The 22,334-nt window shown below is 42.6% G+C and overlaps 1 protein-coding gene across 3 annotated transcripts in view; it reads left to right on the forward strand.

Annotated features, from left to right (window-relative positions):
* KNTC1 (kinetochore associated 1) overlaps window positions 1-22,334 on the forward strand; it is a 389,498-nt gene that overhangs the window by 49,303 nt on the left and 317,861 nt on the right. For all 3 annotated transcript variants that reach the window (XM_077461857.1, XM_077461860.1, XM_077461858.1), the window contains exons 7-16: window positions 6,785-6,819; window positions 6,913-7,023; window positions 8,081-8,174; window positions 8,291-8,343; window positions 9,643-9,755; window positions 9,848-9,902; window positions 20,786-20,884; window positions 21,172-21,215; window positions 21,301-21,366; window positions 21,443-21,518. In XM_077461857.1, the coding sequence (XP_077317983.1) occupies window positions 6,785-6,819; window positions 6,913-7,023; window positions 8,081-8,174; window positions 8,291-8,343; window positions 9,643-9,755; window positions 9,848-9,902; window positions 20,786-20,884; window positions 21,172-21,215; window positions 21,301-21,366; window positions 21,443-21,518 (746 nt within the window). The remainder of the gene's footprint in view (window positions 1-6,784; window positions 6,820-6,912; window positions 7,024-8,080; window positions 8,175-8,290; window positions 8,344-9,642; window positions 9,756-9,847; window positions 9,903-20,785; window positions 20,885-21,171; window positions 21,216-21,300; window positions 21,367-21,442; window positions 21,519-22,334) is intronic.

Consider the following 22,334-nt stretch of genomic DNA (forward strand, 5'->3'; position numbering starts at 1 on the left):
TATAACTTTTGCGCAAACCAATCAATCGCTTATTGTGATTTTTGTTTTTTACCAAAAATATTTAGAAGAATACGTATCGACCTAAACTGAGGGAAAATAATGTTTTTTTTATATATTTTTGGGGGAAATTTATTATAACAAAGTAAAAAATTTTGTTTTTTTCAAAATTGTTGCTCTATTTTTGTTTATAGTGCAAAAAATAAAAACCGCAGGGGTGATCAAATACCACCAAAAGAAAGCTCTATTTGTGGTAAAAAAAAGGATGTAAATTTTGTTTGGGAGCTACGTCGCACGACCGCGTAATTGTCAGTTAAAGCGACGCAGTGCCGAATCGCAAAAAGTGGTCTGGTCTTAAGCCAGCAAAATGGCCCGGGGCTGAAGTGGTTAACCTCTGCAGCAATGCTGGCAGTACTCGTATCTCTATTTCCCAAAGACAACCTCTGAAAATGATGCAGAGCACATGCACTCAGCTTCTTTGGTCAACCATGGCGAGGCCTGTTTTGGGTAGAACCTGTCCTTCTAAACCGCTGTATGGCCACCGTGCTGCAGCTCAACTTGGCAATCTTCCTATAGCCTAGGCCATCTTTATGTACAGCAACAATTCCCTTTTTTTCAGATCCTCACAGTTCTTTGCCATGAGGTGCCATGTTAAACTTCCAGTGACCAGTATGAGAGAGTGAGAGCGATAACTCCAAATTTTAACACACCTGCTCCCCATTCACACCTGAGACCTTGTAACCCTATTGAGTCACATGACACTGGGGATGGAAAATGGCTAATTGGGCCCAATTTGGACAGTTTCACTTAGTTTGCGCAAAAGTTATAGCGTTTACAAAAAAGGGGATAGTTTTATCCCTTTTTTTTTTTTTTTTTTTTTTTTTTTTTTTTACTAGTAATGGTGGCAATCAGCAATTTTTATCTTGACTGTGACATTATGGCTGACACATCGGACATTTTTGACACATTTTTGGGACCATTGTCATTTATACAGCAATCAGTGCTATACAAATGCACTGATTCCTGTGTAAATGGCCGTGAAGGGGTTAACCAGTAGGTGGCAGTGAAGGGGTTAACCACTAGGGGGCAGTGTAGGGGTTATGTGTCCTGGGTCGTGTTTCTAACTGTGGGGGGGGGGGGGGCGTGGCTGTGTGTGACATGTCACTGATCTCTGCTCCCGATGACAGGTAGCAGAGATCAGTGACACTCACTAGGCAGAACGGGGAGATGCTAATGTAAACAAGCATCTCCCCGTTCTTCCTCCCCGTGAGATGATCGCGGGTATCCCCATGGCGATCGAGTCGTGAAGTGGTTAAAGAGGAAATAAACTCCCCTTATGTGTTTGTACCAATAGGTAAGCCTATAATAAGGCTTACTATAGGTACTGTAAATATCTCCTAAACTTGCACCGTTTAGGAGATATTTATTGTAAACGGTGCCAAGTATGTAATCGACGCGTGTGGTCTGAACGCTTGTGCCATTTCTTCAGGGTCAGTGGCTCCCGTGCGTGGGGGTGACGACATTGCGGCTCTGACCAATCACATTGTCTGAGCACACAAACCTGAATGGGACACCGGGGGAAGCTGTCATTGGTGTGCGGGCGCCACTGCAGTGGTTCGTTCTGAGTTATTTCATAATGAGCTAGTATGCGATGCATACTAGCTCATTTTGCCTTTTTTCTTACAGGTTGTGTTTTTTTTTTTTTCTTTCTCTTGTTAAAGCTGGATTTACAACTTCTTTAACCATTTCACTGCTGGGCCCTGTTTTCCATTTGTACACCTCAGGCGGCCAGGCCGTTTTTGCAACTTTTCCATTGCTTTTTTATTTTTCTCTCAGTTTGTTAAAGACCACCCCAAACCATATATTTTCTGAAAGCACATGACCAGTAGAATACAAATAATGTGATACTGATTTTTAAGGCACAATGATATTTGCGCAAATGTTTATCAAAACAATATTTTCATTAAAAATACATTAAAATCATTGGCATTAGCAGATAAAAATGCAGTACAATTTGCAAAATCCCTACTAATTAATAAAGCTTAACCTGTATTGAGTTAAAATAACAAATATTTGCAATTTTTATTACTTTTTATTACTTCTTTTTACTTCTTTTTTCAAAATGGTGAAAACTGAAGGTACACAAAAATGTAATTAACCACACTTCTCAAAATCTAAAGGTTTTCAGAGTTTGTTGAAGACCCCCACAAAAAATATATTTTATGAAAGCATAGGACCGATAGATTAAAAAGAAGGTGCTGATTTTTTAAGAACCCACAATATTTGCGCAAATGTTTATCAAAACAATATATTCACTAAAAATTCTCTAAAATATTTTTTAGCAGACATAAACACCGCAAATTTTACAAACTTCCTGCTAAATTCTTACTATATATAAAAGCTTAAAGGAGAAGTATGGGTTTGGGTTTTCCCTCCCATTATACTTGCCTAGGTGAATTCAGCATCGGTCCCCAGTGTCTCTGCACTGAGAACCGAGCCATTGAACACGCCGATGGCTCAGTTCTCTCTGCTGCTCGAGCACAGAGCTGCTGACTGTCAATCGGCAGCTCTCCTCCTCTGCTCCTCCATGCTCACTGGAACGCTGAGCTGTGAAGGGGCGGGGAACGGCCATCTCAGTGGCTCGCTGAGAGGCTGAGGCAGCCATCAGTCCAGGCACCTGGTGGATCCAGTCTTCAAGTCAGGATGACAAGGTGGCTGGACTGATCTGTGTGATGTCAGCAGAGAGTGGACTTTAGATCACAGGAGTGCAAAATGAGCTCAGGCTGGACCTTTAACCTGTATTGCGTTAATAAATGACAATTATTTGTAGTTTTTTAATTACGCCTTCTTGCAAAAGGGTGAAAAGTGAACATACTCAAAAATGTAAATAACTGCATTTCTCTAAAAATCTGAAGGTTTTCATTGTTTCCTTACAGCTTTCAGAGTTTAATGCCCCCCCCCCAACCATATATTTTCTTAAAGAATAGGACCAGTAGAATAAAAAGATGCTACTGATTTTTAAGGCCCCATGATATTTGCGCCAATGTTTACCGAAGCAATATTTTCGCTAAAAATGCACTAAAATCATTTATTGGCAGTTACAATCAGCAAATTTTACAACATTCCTGCTAAATTGCTACTAAATATAAAAGCTTAACCGGTATGGAGTTTATAAATAAATATTTGTAAATGTATAAATTGCTCCTTTTTGAAAATCGGACGTATGCAAAAGTTTCTTTGAAAATCTGGAGGTTTTCCTTTTTCACTTACAGCTTTCAGAATTTGTAAAAGACCCCCCAAACCATACATTTTCTGAAAGCACATGACCAGTAGAATAAAATGAAGGTGCTACTGATTCTTAAGGCAGAGTGATATTTGTGCAAAACACCATGGTAAAATGTACAAAATTCCTGTTAAATTCCTAGTAAATATAAAAGTTTAAACTGTATTCAGTTAATAAATAACAAATATTTGTAAGTTTTTGAAATGGTGAAAACTGAAGGTATGCAAAACTGTAAATAAAAAATGTACTCTAAAAATCCGGAGGTTACCATTTTTAACTTTACAGCTTTCAGAATTTGAAAAGACCCACTCAAATTGGAAATTTTCTGAAAGCACATGACTTGTAGAATAAAAATAAAATAAAAAAAGTGCTACAGATTTTTTTGGGCCCTGCAATAATTGCACAAATGTTTATCATATCACTGTTTTCAATTAAAATACTAGTGCACATAAACACAACATAACATTCCTGCTAAATTGCTACTAAAGCATTGTTCACATGTGGCATACTAAAGTGTATGCCCATAGAGGGTGCATCCCCGTACAGGCAGTCCCATTTATGTCAGTTGGGATGCAATGGCTGTACAGGCATAGCTGCTGTTCCCAACCTGACATCCGTGTGGTTGTGGGGACATGACCCCGAACGCATGGAACATGCATGCAGACCTACGTGGATGTAAAATTGTGAATAATGGCTCTGTTCGTGCAGTTGCTGCATCCAAAATGGCATCAATGGGACTGCCCACGCAGGGATGCACAGAACACCTTGTGCATCCCTGTGTACGCTGTGTATGGCTCCTTTCACACAAGCACACCGGGTCTGCCTGTCAGTTTTTCAGGTGGGCCAATTGTTCTCTATGGAAAGGCTAATAAAAATTGATGTCTGCTTAAACCTGCCTGCATCCAATCTGGTTCAGTCTGCTTAAAACAGATGGATGTGGATTCCGTTGCCCAGCCATCTAGCAGATCAGATCAAATAGTATCCAATGGAAATGGACAGGCAGTCCATTTCTATCTGACCACCCCATATAGAACAGCGGCCTGTGTCCGCTCTGCATCAGTGGAGCGGACACAGACCTGTCATCCGTCTGCTCAGCTCAGATCAGCAGACAGATCCCCCACTGAGCAGGCAGATCTGCATGACATTGTCTCCTCCACATGAAAGGGGTTTTACCAGCAGCGCCCCCTGCAGGGCACCTGACTTGTACCTTTTTGTATGAGGTTTTTTTTTCTTTCAAGCCACAAATTAGAGCCTGAGGCTCTAATTTGCTTGAAAAAGGTTAGACTCGGGCGCAGAGCATTGCACCCCGAACACACCAACAAATTAATATTCGCTATTGTCTTCCGGCTTCTCCTCCTGGCCAATCAAGACAGATGGGGTTGGCCGGGAGGAAAAGCTGAGGAAGACGTGGAGGTGAGCCGTCACCATGGAGAGGATGAGTGTGGGCGGACCTGGGGGGGTCTTACTACGTTGGTTTTTTTGTTTGTTTTTTACTTTTTTTTTTTTTTTTTTTTCAAGTTATTTTTTGAGATATCAGAGGTCTAAACAGACCTACATATCTCCTTTTTTGAGACAGAGAAAGGGACTGAAGATGGTCCCCTTTCTCTGCAGCACTTTACATGCATGAATAAGGAATCTGTATAGATTGTTCATAAAATGACAGTCTGATGCATAGTAACACTCGCAATTTACTATGTATCAGCTGTCAGTGGATATAGGAGCGTTCACTGCCTATGTCCACTGTACTACAGGGCGGAGTTTGGTAAACACATGGTTACCAAGCCCCAACTTCACCCCACCTGCACCGCTCCCCCTACCTCCACCGCGCTCCCCAGTCTTGCAGCTCACCAAAGCCCAGTGCGGGCAGAAGCTGCAGGCGGTGAGAGGGAAGCCGCTCTGAGCAGCGATAGTTCGGGGGTGCGCGGGCAGTACGGGGGGGCTATCTGACAGGCGGGGGGATGCCTCTGGATCCCCCTAAGCTCCATGCAGCACCTGAAGCTGGTGGGCTTGGAAGAGGAGGGATGGCAGCTAATGAGAGTATAGCTGCGGGCGGGGATCCGGTTTGCGGGGGTCGGATCAGGTGGGGAGGAAGGGAGGTGAAAGGACAGTGGGGGGGTAGTTTTATGTGTAAGAGAGCGGCGGGAGGTAAAGCAGAGGGCAGAGAAGCGGCCGCATGGGTCACGTTTTGAGGTTAATAACTGATCAGCGGGATGTAATCCGCTGATCAGAGTTACAGAATTGTTCAGCAGAGTCTGCTGAACAATTCTGCTATAGGTTTATCGTCATTGAAGTGACTCTGAGCTGATAGGAGAGGAAAAAATTAGGTCCGTACATCGAGCACCTTTGTAGGTTCGTATGACATGGACCTGGCAGTACTCTCAAAGGTCAGCTTTCAGTTCTAGTGAATCTGTTTCTGGGGAAAGCCTTTGTACAAGCTCTCACAATTTTCTCACACAATTGTCCCTGTGTTTCTGTAAGGGAATCATTTTTAGGCTGATTCTGTAGGCTCCTCAAAATTGCCTTTTAAACTTATCCGAGATATTCCTCTGTCCACACTCACCCATAATTAACTACCTTCTTTGCCATCAACTCTGCGAAGGGAGATTGAGTTAGTGGCTCTCCTGTAGAGAATTTTTTTTATTTTGTTCAACGCAAAGAGGTGGTTTTAAGGCCTTGGGCTTTTGTTCGTCCTAAGTAGGGATGAGCACAGGCATGTTCAGATCCTACTTAGAACCCATCTGAGCTATCTTGCCAGAAAGTTGTCGCTGCATACTGCCATTCATATGCAACCAAGGCATTCCCTACCCTGCAACTGCACGTATACATGGGGCTGTTAGTATTCTACTTCCTTTAACAGCCAAGCTCTGCAGCAAAAGTGTCAGAGGGTTGTTGAAAACCATTTAAAACTTGCTGCAACTGCTAAAAATTGTTAGCTGGAGTTGGACTTTCATCTTTTAGTCACTTTTGTAAAGTTCATATAAATCTATAAGCCCATTTAATACTAACCTATTTGTATAGTGCTCCTGTCCAAGTGTGACTCCTTTGCTCCTTCATAGATGAAGGAACCACCCTATGACCGGATGTGTGTCACTGATCAGGTTAAAATAAACTAGAGAAAAAAAAATAATGCTGCCATCACATCTAAGGTTTGATAAACTGCTATATGTTACATTTTTGGTTTTTAAACCACTTTAATAAAGTAAAAAAATCAATTGTTTTCCCTTTTTAAATCCACAAGCTGCATGTTTGAAGTGGTATCAACCTATTCGCTGCCAGAGACATTTTTTCAGTTTTTTTGCACGTGTTTAAAAAAAAATATTTTAAGCCTGAAGATTACTTAAAACCCCCAAAACATGATAATTTAATAAAACTTGATGGGTCAATTATGCTACTGATGTTTTCCATATGACCGTCAACTTGCTGATTTACACATGCTTTTTTTTTTTTTTTTACCAAAAATATGAAACAACATTGAATCGGCTAAACTAATTTCTTTTTTTACAGCTGTGGAGAAGATGGACTTCAGTTCTGCAAAGGAGGTCATTTTTTTTTTTTTTTCTGACATGGCTCAGCAATCGTAATAATCTTTCTGTTAAGGTCTGTATTTACTGTCATGCATATTCATTCAACAGTTGGAAGGGAAGCTCAAGACTTGTTTTACATCTACAGAAAAGTATCACACTGAAAGTTGTTTGAATTTAGTGATTGGGGATTTGACAAGTGATACTCAACTAATTGTTGGGGTAAGCAAGTTTGTAACACACTATACAAATCCTTTAACATCAAAAACTGATTTCCTTTCCTAGGTCACCCTGGTAATGGTTTCTTTCCGTGCTCTGCTGACTTTTCATTTCTCTAAATTGTTTGTACTCTTGTCGTCTTATCTCTCCTTTTAATGGGTTCATTCTCCTGTTTTTATTCTCTCGCCACCATGTCATCCTACAAGTGTATTGTTGTCATCCCTACATTTTATTTATTCTGTGGTTTTGTTGCTTGTTCACTCCATATCATTTTCAATATAATTAAACAAGTCTGTGATATATGGTTTATACAAGTCAGTGACCCTCTAAGATACGTCATCATGAGTTAACACAGGTCAGCAGGCCATCTGGTTATGAATCATAAGTCATGCATCTTGTCCCAGACAAACAAACCCATAATGATATATTACAGTGCTTATGCCAGCATCTTTCCAAACATTATTTGACAGTTGCAGATTTAAGCCATCTTGTATACTGAAATTTTTTGGGCATATTACAATATATACATAAGGCAAAGCGGAAAAAAAAGCAAAGTGAAAAAAAGTACCTAATACAGTTCTGCCTGTTCCTTTTTTCCTTGGTATGCACATCTTGACCTAGCTTTCTGGTTCAATAGCCGCTATTGACTCCACTGGTATGTCCGCTTCTTGCATATAGTAAGCCCGAGCAGGAGTTGGGTTTAGTTTGTGTTGTTGTTGTGTGTGTTTTTTTTTTTTTTTTTAAAGTTAGCAATGTGTACATACCAGAAAATGCTGGGGTTTGGGATTTTGCTTAACTAGAGTGAATACATGACCTGTTATGTGCTAACAGCACTGGATTAAAAAAAAAAAAAAAAACTTACCCTTTAGGTTTTTTTGAATATAATAAGACAAGGAATGAACTCAGAACTGCTGGTGTTATGCTTCTGATGAAAATTGCAGTATAGACCTATCATTGCCTCAGATTAGGTACTGTTCCCTCATGCGATTCCGACAACTGCTTTATAATGTAATGTGAAAAAGGTATGGGTTAATATCGCTTTTGTTTGGGTTCACACCAGGGAAGAGGTGATTATGCTCTCTCAAAGTGGAAAATGGATCCTGTGAAAAAACACCTTGCTGTCCAAACTCTTGCTGATTGTAGTATGATCCAAGGTAAAATTACACTGACTAATTGTCAGTACTACTTATTAATAATCGTTTTTTTGTTTAAATATTAAAGACGCATAGAGTTGCGTTGTTTTTGATGTTTATATTTCTTTAATGTTAAGGTGCAAAGAAACTACAGATTTTGGACAACCTGTTGTTTATTCTGGATGAGCATGTAAGTGGGCACTCTAGTAATTGTATATTAAAGGTATAGTAAACATTCCAACCTACGCCTGCACAAGATATGCATTAAATATGTAGTTTCATGGTGTCATTTATTGCTCTATATGCAGTCTATAGCAGATAAATCTGTGTGAATGAGTGCATATCTTTCCCTGAGTTCCACAGTCTTATTGCCCTGATAGTGAAAATCTCTCTGCGCAGTTTAAGGTTAAATCGCTTCTCCTCCAATCTCATTGTGTGGCTCCTATGCTAGGATCACCATGGAGGTATTTGTAATTCGCTATCATGTCCCCACTCAAGCATCTCTTCTCCAGCAAGAATAAATTTAGTGCTTGTAGTCGTTCCTTGCAATTGAGGTCTTCCAGGCCCCTTATTCATTTCGTTGCCCTTCTTTGGACTCTCTCCTGTTCCAGCACATCCCTTCTGAGGACTGGTCATTCATGCATTTTTAGTGAGTGTAATGCAGATGGTTTGCTTCGTGAAAAAATGTGAATAGGTCTATTGACACATGTTAATTTCCATACACCAAACCCCATGTATTTTACTGCATGCCAAGTTAAAATTCCATTATTTCATATGTGGCTGTTTTACATCTATGTGCTGCAGTTTAGTAGGAAAGAAAAACTATGAGCTCATTCAGACCTATGTTTGTCTGCATTACCATGCTTTCTGTAACACACTAAATAGTGTGAACCCATGGTTTTTAATGTATTTACTTACAATTTGAGGTATTGTAGTGTTATTGTAGTGTTTCACCATTTATTGTATTTAATGGAACATTTTGAGGTTATATTGTTTTTGGTATGCAATAATTTTTTAATTTTTAAAAAATGTTTTATTAAGATTTATAGATCACCATGTTTTTGTAAAATGTTTTATTTTTTTTGAATTTTATGTCATGTGTTTTATTTAGACCTAGTCTTTAATATTAGCCAGTTAAAAAGAATTGCTAGGGGATACACTGGAGTTCCCCCTCTGAAAATAACAGCTGTGGGGCTTTTCTTTTTCTTTCAACAATGGAGCAAATTAAGTGAAAACGGGAGGTGATATTTTAGCTTTTATATTTAAAACCGACAATGCAAAATATGATTTGCCTCTTCGATTTTATTTTGTGTGTGTGTGTGTGTGTGTGTGTGTGTGTGTGTGTGTTTGTTTTTTTTTTTTTATTATTATTTTTATAATATTAAAATTTAGGATTACATATTTCTTAATAAGAAAAATGTTTATGTGGGAGTCCACATTACCTTGTGTTTACAGAATAAACTTGTTGTAATACATATTTCACTTTTAGGGTATTCTGAGTGTATGGGATGTGTATACTCTGGTTTTAATATGGGATTGGCCTTCCTTTCACATATCGGACTTTCTTTTAACAACAGAAGGAGATTCATCTTCAGTTGCACGGTATTTCCAAAACTTATTTCAACTAATTTTAATAAATTTTTCTTGTGTGAAATTCAAAACTACTATAGAACATGTGTTATTTCTTTTTGCAGGCGAACAGACACTAACCTTAAACTTATAGTTTTAACATTTCCAAATGATAAACAGGTAGGTGATACATTTTACATGAAGTAGATGGCTTTTTATTACATTTTGCCACAGGTGTGACCTTTATTACCCAGAATTTGCCTATTTAATATTTTCAATGGTTTCTATAGTTTCCATGTTCACTAACCTTTGTGTTTCCGGCGCTGGTATGCTATCTGTGGGTAGTGGCTATGCTGCCACATTGCATTTTGTGAATGGTCCTGCCGTTTTCTGTGATCTGTGATGTGTCCCAGAAGATGGCAGGGAGTGAGGGGGGGGGGAGAAAATCTGTCGGAAGTCCCCGCTAACAGAGTTGTGCAAGCAACCTTTCTAATTTCAGAACATGGAGTAGATGCCATTTTTCTGCTGATTATAAATGCCAAAACCATTTTCACAGGCAAATGTTTTCAACATTATTCCATAAAACCTATAATTTTATTACAACATCATAAAATACAACAAAAACAACATAGTGGCTGACATTTTGTACATCATAGCAGTTTCTCATATATAATGGAATATTTTTAATACTGGGATGTAACCCAGAAGGGATCACAAAAGCATTTTTACGCTTGATGTCTTTGTATGTATCCAACGACCAGGACAGACACAATGCATTTGCGAATAATATCTTCCCCGAGGCATGGATATACAGTGTCTACAATAAAAAAGACCAAATATCCATATATTGCAGTTTTACGTAATCGTGTATAATACCTTACACTTAGTTATGTAATGATGTTAAAGCAGTTGTAATCCCGCTGAATTATTATTTATTTTTTTACTCGCCTGCAAAGGAAAAGGCATAATGAGCTAGTATGCACCGCATACTAGCTCATTATGAAATATCAAATATTTACCTTAGAATGAGGCCCCGACATCTGGCCCGATCCATGCCGAGGGAGCTGACCTGTTCCCTCTGCGTTTCTTCAGGGTATCGCGGCTCCGTCGCTGAGTGGTCGGAGCCGCGATATCATCACTCCCGCGCATTTGCGTGAGAGATATCTTCCTGGCAGGGTCCGGCGTCTGCCGGGCTTCCAGTCGAGAATCCCCTGTGTGCATGCGCCGCTGCAGTCAGCGGCGCATTGCGAGGGGGATATCTCCTAAACCATACAGGTTTAGGAGATTTTTTATTTTATTTTTTTGGTTTCCTACAGGTAAGCCTTATTAATAGGCTTTCCTGTAGGTAAAAGTCAAAAAATTTACTTTACAACTACTTTAACACATGCAGAATATTTCAGCCAATCTTAAAACCAAAGATGCATTAGTCCTCCCCAAGATATGCTAGATGTCTGTCAGGACTGCAGCACATGCACCACAGTGATCATATAGACCACACTAAGGGAGCCACTACATACAACAATGAGCCAATTATATAAAGCAGAAATATGTCACAGCAACAAATGCCATAACATTAGCAGCACTAAAATAATCTAAACGTTTTAGGATTTGTTAAAAGTTCACTAAAATAGTTTAAGTATGAAGTCCACTTTATGTATAAAATGAGGCAGATGTAAATGTAGTATTGTCCATCACAGAAAAAACGTTGCAGATAGTAATTCAAAACAATCGCCTCCTCCATACTGCACGTTTCACAATCCCCCTAGGAAATGCACTTGCCAGATGATACTGGGTTATACACTTATCTGTCAATAGATGTCTACTCACAGCATACACTCCGTCAGATGATCCTGGGTTATACACTTGGCTTGCAATGGGTGTTGTAAGCTCTCTGCATCTAATCCATCTAGAGGTTTGCTCGTCACAAGCAGAGAACAAAGATACAAATAGCGTAATCCAGTACTAAAAGGTATTTGTTATAGATTTCCTTAAGATTGCGCGCTTACAATGTGATTCAAAATAAGGGCATGTAACAACAATGCATCACAAGTCGATATTCCTGACTTCCTCTCACTGCTCAAGCGGTGTTCCCGGGGGTAAGGCAAGCGGGAAAGCCGACGATGTAGGTTGCTGCGTGGACAGGCCCTCGGTGCGGTGAGAGGTAGTCAGGAATATGCAATCTTAAGGAAACCTATAGTTAATACCTTTTAGTACTGGATTATGCTATGTGTATCTTTGTTCTCTGCTTTAGTGTTTTATTATTATAGTAGCTGCTCTTGTTATTTTGAAGTAACACACTTTCCATGAGCACTGAGGGAGAGATACCAAGTGTTGAATTATTTCTAATTTTTCTGCCGAGCCATTATATAAATGCCATGAAATGCTAAAATGTAAACCTTTTGGGTGAAGTTCCGCTTGTTTGCAAACCCCCCCCCCCATGGCCACATTTGCCACTTTTTTTGGGGGGTGGACGGGTACCTGGTATTGACAGGTACACACTCCCACTTACAACACATATCACCACGGTGATCTGAGACAGTTAGCTCCCCCTCCTTCCCCCGCAGTCTTCTGGGACACATCACAGGTCCTAGAAGACTACAGGACCATTCACAAGGTGCAGCGTGGCTCGGGCATGTGCAGTAGGAAACTGTCTGTCAAGCCACAGGGCTTTACTTCCTGTTTACCTTACATAAGATGCCGGCACCTACACCCAAAGCCAATTGAAGAATCGCCTTGGGCAAGGACATCGCTGGATCCCTGGACAGGTAAATGTCCTTATTAAAAGTCAGCAGCTACAGTATTTGTAGTTTAGTATTAGTATATTTTTTTGGAGGGGGCCTGGAGCTCTTCTAATTTTCAGATTAGTTACCAGAATAGTATTCTATCACAACCTACATCAAGGCTGTGTTTGACCTTTGGGTCTAAACATACACATAAAGCAGTAAAGGCAGATTCCTCAAAAGAGTGGGACTTTAAATGGATCACAGACAGATGTATAGAAAAAGTATTACATTTTATTACGTAAACCACTCATGGTGAAACCTACAATACAAAACGTTGGATAAAACCAGAACATATAAATGAAAACCTAAAATTGAAAGACCAACTAGGAACCAAAGCCTAGAAGCTGTCACAATGACAGGCCATCCAATGCGTTTCGAAAAACACACATGTTTTATTTATTTTTATTTTTTTATCTTCAGGGACTGAACCGGGCTTGTTGTTTTCAAAGCTGAGAGTTTGATCTATGATGATAAAATAGACCTTATCACAAAACATGTACACAATAATAAGCCCTTGTACACGCGGTCGGGCATTCCGATGGAAAATGTCCGATCGGACAGTGTTGTCGCATAATCCGACTGTGTGTGCGCTCCATCGGACTGTTTCCGTCAGAATATCGGACGGACAAAGTTTTAGAGCTGGGCTATAAAACTTTCCGACAACATGATCCGATCGGACTTTGTCCGATTGTGTGTAGAGAATTCTGATCGGACAAAGTGCCACGCATGCTCAGATCAAATTCCTAGACCAAAGCTATTGGCTACTAGCCTGAACGTAGTCCCGTCGTAACGAAATAACGCCATCACGTTACGTACGATCGTATTTTACGACAACTTTGTCCGACCGTGTGTATGCAAAACAAGTTTCAGACAAAATCCGACGGATTTTGTTGTTGGAATGTCCGACTGTGTATACAAGGGCTAAGACATAGTCATAAAACAACATGACTGTTACAGCTGTTTACATATAGTAATACTGACCGCTGTTAAGAGAGTTTCACCAACCTAGATAAGATAATTCAGTTAAGAATAAAAAGGTCAGAGAGGAATGTTCATCCACCACACGCATGTATAGATAAAAATGCCATACACCCAAGAGGAGGGTTTTGGGGTTTTTTTATCCGTAGGGAGATGCTGCAGTGAGGAATCCTGATCGCCAGAAGTGTCAAAGAATTAATCTGGATGGAAATAATAAATATATATATATATATATATATATATATATATATATATATATATATATATATATATATATATATAAATTGTTATCCTGCTTGTGTCCATTAATTAAAGTATCAAATAGAGATAAAGAAAGTCAAAGATTTTTCTACTGCTTATAGGCTTACATTCTCAAAAAAAATTATAGTAGCATATCAGCACAGATCTATAAATTATCAGATAGATTTTAACATGATCTGTTGTCCATGTCCTAATTTTGTCTGATAGTTTGGACAGGGCACCGTGGAGGAAAGGGTATAACCTCAACTGGGATCTGTAGATCAAACAGAAAAACAGGATGGGATACTATTTGCAGCAAAATAGATTGGTACTATACAATATATAGCGGCAAGCTCATTCCAATGCCAGCACACAAATGCTGGCATGGAAAGCAGGATATAAGATTCAACATGTTCACCCATCTTACTCCTGAAATGGTCAGGCGTTGCTCCTGTTGTCGGTCAAGGGGATAGTGTGTGTTATACTTCCGGACCACCAGAGACCAAGCCCTCCAAAAAGGCTTGAACAATTTATCGTTCAACCCCAGAAAGGATATTGTGCCCATTTTGAAAATCCAGCGCTGCTCACGCTGCAGCAGGATTTTATTCCAGTCTCCCCCTCTGATCCCTGGATGTATTCGATCAAGCACTAAAAATTTTTACTTTAGGGAGGATACTATTGTGGAACTGTATTGTGTGTCAGCCCATGCAGCCAATTGGATGGTCTGTCTTTGTGACAGCTTCTGGGCTTTGGTTCCTAGTTGGTCTTTCAATTTTAGGTTTTCATTTATATGTTCTGGTTTTCTCCAATGTTTTGTCTTGTGTGTGTCACCATGAGTTCATTTATGTAATAAAATGTAATACTTTTTCTATATAACTTTTCTGAAGAATCTGCCTTTACTACATGTATATGGGGATAGCAGCAACAGACAGTTCAGTCGGATAACAAAGGCACAATTCTCTCCTTTCAGTACACATAAAGCACAGGGGTATCGAATTTAAAATTCAGACGCGCGCTCAAAAAATTCATCTTGCAGCAGAGGTCTGAATCACTTGTTTACATGGGAACCGAGATCCTTTACATCACAACCCCCTCCTCTTGTGTCTCAATTCCATTCCTACATCAGTGTCCCCAGTCCCCCCTAAATGTCACAATTCCCCCTTTTCAACATAGCCCCACACTTCATCACAGTCCCCCCTCTTCACAATAGTGTTCCCAACCCCCATTCACACCCCTTCTTCATTAATTCCATGTCCTCAACAGCCTTCCCAACAGTAGTATTCTCTGACCCCGTTCAAAGCACAAACCCCCACAGCAGTGCCTACCTTGGTTTTCCTTCACCCTCCTACAGTAATGCCCTCCTCTTTCCCCCCCCCCCATCAGATCTAACAATCAAAGGTACCTAATGAATGAGATCAATAACATGTCCTGGGAAAAAAAAAAAAAAAAAATTATATATATATATATATATATATATATATATATATATATATATATATATATATATATATATTTCTCTTATATTCACTGACTGACACAGCTTCTTCCATTTTAGAACATTGAGTTGATATGCCACCTTCAAGAGAAGACTATGCATTACATGTTAACATGTGATAATAAAACTAGGACTTTCTAGTTCCGCCAAAGGGAGGTCCCTTGGCTAACAACCCCTCAGCATGCTACTGCAACCTTAGTTTTATTTTGCCTAGTGAAGAAGGACCTAGGAACCCTGACGGACCATCGGTCTATCTTTTTTTTTTTTTTTTCTTCAGAAGCTTGGCTTTTTGTGCAAGCTAATAGATCCTGTGATCTGCTATCAACAGCCGGCTGGGTGACAGGCTGGATACCCTTATCCTTGTAATCTCCCCAGCCTGCCCATCGAGCGTGTGCAGACCAGAGCTCCGCTCTGGGTCGGCCACGACGAAACCTCAGCTCCAGAGGTGGTCTGGGAGCTTTTATGCTCCGGGGCACACATATGACCGAGCTACTGATGTCTGCCTCACAGTGTGCCGAGGCCAGCAGCCACCCGTACTGATCAGAGAGTGGGTCTGTAATGGAATGTCTCCCAGCTCTTCAGGACTGGTAAGTACAGCTCTTCCTGCCTCGGTGGGGCTGAGCAGCTGGGAATTCCCTGGGAGGTTGATTTGGGGGTCCCTCACCTACCTCTCTTCTCTCCCTGTCCCCATCTTAACTCACCCCATGGGGGATGCTACATATGGTTGCTGAGCGGTGTGTGTGTGTCTGTACAGGGGCTCTGTGGGGGGGGGGCTCTCACCTTTGGGGGGGGCTGTGCTGGCTGGCTGTGTCCTGTTTCTCATGTCCTTGGAGGTGCCTGTGAGGCTGTGCCTTTGTCCTTTGCAGCGCTGATCACCGCCATTTGTTCAGCTCTGTCCCTCATGGTTTCAGCATCAGCGACCATCTTAGGTGTGTGCAAGGGAAGGCATGATTTCCTGTGCTTCCGCGGCCATTTTCAGTTCGGCCAACAGTTTTGCCTACTCAGTGTCTGTGACACAAGTGCGGATGCTATTACTGGTCGCATGGTTGACCCCACAACCAAAAACAAGGAACGAGCCACTGCCTCGGCCTTCCTGTCCGTGGGATCCTTAAATGCAGGAGTCCCCTTTGCCGAGATCGTGGTTACTTTGTTTAACCTGGATACTGGGGGGTCCACGACTGGAGAAGCCGGACACTTTTTGAGAAGGGGCAACGCACCTCCATGTATATGGGGACCGAAAGGTCCGTTGCGGTCGACCCAATTCCTTGTAAACTTGTCAAAATAAGTCAGATAAGGAAACACCTTAGGTGAATGGCTGGCTTATGGGGCCCAAAAGGGACCACTACATCAGCAGAGAGATCTGCTGGCTCCTGAATCTTCAGGCTATCACGCACAGCTGTGATAAGTGCTCCAACAAGCGCTTTGTCGCGCACGGACCCAGATGGGGACTCATCCTCACTGTCCGAACAGTCCTGGTCAGCCTCATCTGAAACAGAGCAGAGGTCACCAGCCTCAGCAGGGCCCGAGTCTGCGTCAGAGCTCTCCCCAGAGGACGGGGGGGGGGGGGTGGGGGTGGGCAGAGGCCACTTTTTAGCACCTTGCGCCCACGCACTGCCTCTATCTTGGCAACAAACAAATTGAGGACCGCCGAAAAGGCGTCCAAGGGCACTGCACATTCCGCAGGCGAACCGGTTGCAATTGCCTGGAATTTGGGGGAAGAAACACCAGTTTCTGAAGCCATGCTGACCCTACCCTGTCTGCCACCCTAAGGGGAATTAGGACAGTGACCGTCTCACCTTCCTTACTGCTGCTGTCTGGGGGGCTCTTTCCCGCAGGACTCACCACCCTGAAGGGTTCTGCGCTATCCGGCAAGTAGTGCCTGTGGTCTCTGTTGATTCCCAGGTGCAGAGGGATCCGCTCTGTGTCAGTGGAAGCTACTGCTTATGGCTCTGAAACTGCTCTGCAAAGTGCTCAGGCGCCAAGGAAATGACTGCCCAGCGTCCAGTATAAGGACATAAAACACTGGGAAAATGGCCGCCAGAGCACAGGGACACATGCTGCCGCTAGAGAAAGCTAAAAAACGTGTTCAGGATTCTAGAAAATGGCAGCCGGCATCCAGAATAAGGACAAATCACAGGGAAAATGGCAGCGGAAGCACAGGAAAGCATGCTTTCCCTTGCACACACCTAAGATGGCCGCTGATGCTGAAACCATGAGGGACAGAGCTGAACAAATGGCGGTAACCAGCGCTGCAAGGGACAAAGGCACAGCCTCATAGGCACCTCCAAGGACATGAGAAACAGGACTCAGGACACAGCCAGCCAGCACACCCCCCCCCCCCAAAGGTGAGAGCCCCCCCCCCCCACAGAGCCCCTGTACAGACACACACACACCGCTCAGCAACCATATGTAGCATCCCCCACGGGGTGAGGTAAGATGGGGACAGGGAGAGAAGAGAGGTAGGTGAGGGACCCCCAAATCAACCTCCCAGGGAATGCCCAGCTGCTTAGCCCCACCGAGGAAGGGAGAGCTGTACTTGCCAGTCCTGAAGAGCTGGGAGACATTCCATTACAGACCCACTCTCTGATCAGTACATGATGGCTGCTGGCCTCAGCACCCAGCCGGCTGTTGATAGCAGATCAGAGGATCTATTAGCTTGCACAAAAAGCCAAGCTTCTGAAGAAAAAAAGATCCGATGGGCCTCTTTTTCGGCTCATAAACTTCTTTTTCATCCGCCCAGAGCTTCGGCTAAATGTCCCCAGCCCGACAGGATGACCACGGAAGGGCAGAAACGTCCCTGGAACTGCAAGCATAACAAGCCTACGAACAAAAGTGCTATCACATGAAGGTTTGCCCCCATCCATGACTCGGTGGGGGGTCCCCTTCGGCAGTTTGCAGCCCAGTGGTCCTCTCAACTGTCCGACCAATGGGTCTGCGATCTAATTTCCTACGGCTACAAGATGGAGTTCCTCTCTTGGCCGCAAAACAGATTCTTCCCCTCCAGCATACCGGTTCTCCCGGCTCGCCGGGAGGCCCTCTTGGGGGCAGTAGGGGACCTGCTGAATCGTGGGGTGATTTGTACCTATTCCGGAATCGGAACGTTTCCAGGGGTTCTACTCAAACCTGTTTAGACATACCCCTTTCCTTCTTGGGAACTACAATCTTGGATCTAAAAGCCCTCAATCACTTTGTGAACGTGCAGAGGTTCAGAATGGAATCGGATCGCTCAGTAGTTGCTGCACTCCATCAAGGGGACTCCCTGGCGTCCTTGGACATCCAGGATGCGTACCTTCACATACCCATATGCCTCTGGCATCAAAAGTTTCTGAGATTGCAGTCGGGGAAGCCCACTACCAGTTTGTGGCTCTCCCTTTTGGTTTGGTATCAGCCCCCCGAGTCTTTACCAAGATATTTGCTCCTGTATGGGTTACCTAGACGATCTCCTCTTTAGAGCTTCTTCCTCCTCAGAATTAGAAGAGCATATGGCAATCACTATGCAGACCCTGGAAGAATTTGGGTGGCTGTTGAACCTAAAAAAGTCAGTGATGGTACCGACTCAGCGTTTGCAGTACCTGGGTTGGCTGCTGGACTCCAGGGAAGTGAGCGTGTTTCTCCCTTAAGATAAGCTGCAGACTCTCTCAGACCCGTGGTAAAACTGCTTGTGAACCGCAAGTGGTCGTCGCTGCGCTTCTGCATGCGACTCCTGGGACTCATGGTGGCCTCCTTCAAGGCAGTACCATATGCTCAGTTCCACACCAGAGTCCTGCAGAAGGAGATCTTGACAAAGTGGGACAGATCTCCGTTGTCCCTGGATCGATAGATCCAGTTGAGCCAGTTGGGGTTTCCATGATCTGGTGGCTGAGGTCCCCGGTGCTTCAGCCCGGGAAGTCGTTCCTATGTCTGAAATGGACTGTGATCGCAACAGACACCAGCCTATTCGGCTGGGGTGGAGTGATGGGAGTTCAGTCGATGGAGGAATCTAAGTTGCCAATCAATCTGCTTGAACTGAGAGCGATCAGGCTATGCCTCTCCACATGGTCAATGAGACTGCAAGGGCGTCCGAACGGGATCCATTCAGACAACGCCACTGCTGTGGCATACGTCAGCCACTAAGGGGGAACAAGTAGCTTGGCCGCCGCATGGGAGGTCGCTCACATACTTCGGTCGGCAGAGCGGTATGTACCGGCCCTGTCGGTCATTTACATCCTGGGTGTGAAGAACTGGCAGGTGGACTGTCTAAGTCGTCGGACGCTGGACCCAGGAGAATGGGCGTTGCATCCGGAGGTGTTCAGGCTACTGTGCCTGTGGTGGGGCACACCAAACATGGATCTTCTGGCCTCCCGCCTTAATCGGAAGGTGCAGAGATTCGTGTCCAGGACGAGATCTGTGGGCAGACACGCTAGTGGCTCTGTGGGATAAGTGTCAGCTGATCTACACCTTTCCTCCACTGAAACTGTTACCACGTCTGCTTCGCAGAGTGGAAGCCGAGGGGATCCTGGTAATACTGGTTTCCCCAGATTGGCCTCAGCGTCCTTTGTACGCAGACCTAGTGCCCCTTGTGGCAGACGCTCCCTGGTGACTGCTGTTGCGAGGGGACCTTATGTCTCAAGGTCCAATTCTCCATTCTGCTTTACCATCGCTGGCTTTAACGGCATGGCTATTGAGAGCCAGGTGTTGAAGAACCGGGGTCTGTCGGACTCTGTGATCCCAACTATGTATGTATATCTTCTCGGAAGATATATCTTCGTACCTAAGAGAAAATAGGATTTTTTTGTACTCACCGTAAAATCCTTTTCTCTGCAATTCACCGACTGACTGCTTGTTGACGTGCTGAGGAGTCGTTGCCTAAGGGACCGCCCCTTGGGCAGAACTAGAAAGTTCTAGTTTTATAATCACATGTAATGCCTAGTCTTCTCCTGAAGGTGGAATAACAACCCAATGGTCTAAAGGGAAGAAGCTGTGTCAGTTGGTAAATTACAGAGAAAAGGATTTTACGGTGAGTACAAAAAAAGCCTATGTTTTTTTTTTTTTGTGTTAGTGATTGTATGATAAATTTGCCCTATAGGGCATACTTTTAAATGTTTACCCTAGGGCAGTGATGGCGAACCTTGGCACCCCAGATGTTTTGGAACTACATTTCCCATGATGCTCCACTACACTGTAGAGTGCCGGAGCATCATGGGAAATGTAGTTCCAAAACATCTGGGGTGCCAAGGTTTGCCATCATGGCCCTAGGGAGAAGCATTTAGCAGATACAATATGTAACCAGCTATCCTTAAAGAGTAGACCAAATGTACATTGCTGTTAACTCACATAAGTCTTAAGCAGCTCCAACCCAGCGACCAGGTCTGTGGTTAAAAGGCAACTGGTGTGATAAAAATGTTAGTGCCCCTCTATATAGTTCCTTAGGGGATATGTCTCACCTACTGTACATCTGGCGTATATGTAAGAAATGGCCCATTACCGCCCCATGTAGCCAGTTCTGGACCTCTTCCACATGGAGGTGGGTATACCGCTATCGCTGCCCATCCACTTCACTTCGTAAATTTTTTATTTTTTTTGCACAGATGAGAAACCTGGCGGTTTATTCCTTGCCCACAATGCACCATTTGTATTCTATTGAAGTATCCAATGTTTCCAGTCTTGTTCAAATTGGCATCACAATGGTAAGTTTAATAATGTATATACTTTCCTCTTCAAACATGAATGTTGTCAATGTTGCGGAGGTAAAAATTACCTCCCCGGGGCCCACTCCAATCTATGAAAAGATGGAAGAGCTCACTGCCATACAGTAGTGAATTGGCTTTGAATTTAGTGCCTGTCATTTTGCATTTACATACCTACTTTTTTGCTTTAAAATGGCGAGAGATGAATTCTTGCTCCCTTGGAAGAAGATGATTATTTTGTTGAAAATGTTTATATATCTGAAACTAAATGCTTCTATCTCTAATAGGATACAATATATCTTCTAGAAGGAATATATGATGAACATGAGGGGTATGTTTTGTCTATCCAAGAAAATAACTAGTTATGTGCTTTTTTATTTATTTATTTTTAAGACTATTCTTTATTGCATATTTAGGTCAACTGGGGGCCTGGTCAGTGTGCTTGCACTGAGATGTCTAACAGAAGCTTTACCAGAAAATAGGTATATTATGTAACTTTATATGGTTACAGAGGTGTTATGGATCTTCTCTACTTATGTGTTGATTCCTTTTTACCAGGTTAAGTCGATTACTCCACAAGCTTAAATTTGAGGAAGCAGAGAAGTTTGCAATACAGTTTGGACTGGATGTTGAGGTATAATCTCAGTAATTCCTTCATCTTTTACAATGTTTGAAATCAATATATTGATTTTTTTTTTTGGCAGACCTGCCAATTCTGGTGTTTAATGGCAAATGCCAATCGAGCTCCACGGTGCCGGATAGTGAGCACAAAGCCCATTAGAGGAAATCGGGCACTCAGGCCACCCCTGTTTCTGGTTGCTTGGTCAGAGACATTCACACCAGTGGCCTGCTGGAGGTAATTTTGTAGGGCTCTAGCAGTGCTCATCCTGTTCCTGGGTTATGGACTTTCTACGGTCCTGTCCACCTCCCCTAGAGTAACTGCCTGTCTCCTGGAATCTCCTTCATGCTCTTGAGACAGTGAAAAAGAGTCAGAAAAGATGAGTAAGGAAAAAATGTCAGTGGTCTCCACCTGTAAAACCATTCCTCTTGTTGGAGGTTGTCTCACTGTTGTCCATCTAGTGCACCTAAACAGCTGAAACTGGGGTCTGATGTGGTCCGGTTCACCGTTTCAGGTCCCATTACACACACACACTCACACTCACACTCTCGCTCTCGCTCTCGCTCTCACTCACACTCACACACAAAAATATAGATTTTAGACGCCAACTTTCACGCATAGCAAATAATATACACTGATTTTGTTTTTTTACCAAGGAAATGTATAGTAGTAGAATACATTTTGGCCTAAATTTGTGGAGAAAGGGTATTTGCAAAATTTTATAATCGAAACTAAGAAAAATTTGAGTTTTTTTTTTTTTTTTCAAGATTTTTGAAATTGTTTTTGCAGCAAAAATGAAAAAGGCAGTGGTGAGTAAATACCACCAAAAGA

Source organism: Lithobates pipiens, unplaced genomic scaffold (genome assembly GCF_037356315.1).
Source record: "Lithobates pipiens isolate NorthernLeopardFrog02 unplaced genomic scaffold, aLitPip1_a1.2 Scaffold_3, whole genome shotgun sequence".
In the NCBI taxonomy this organism is placed as follows: domain Eukaryota; kingdom Metazoa; phylum Chordata; class Amphibia; order Anura; family Ranidae; genus Lithobates; species Lithobates pipiens.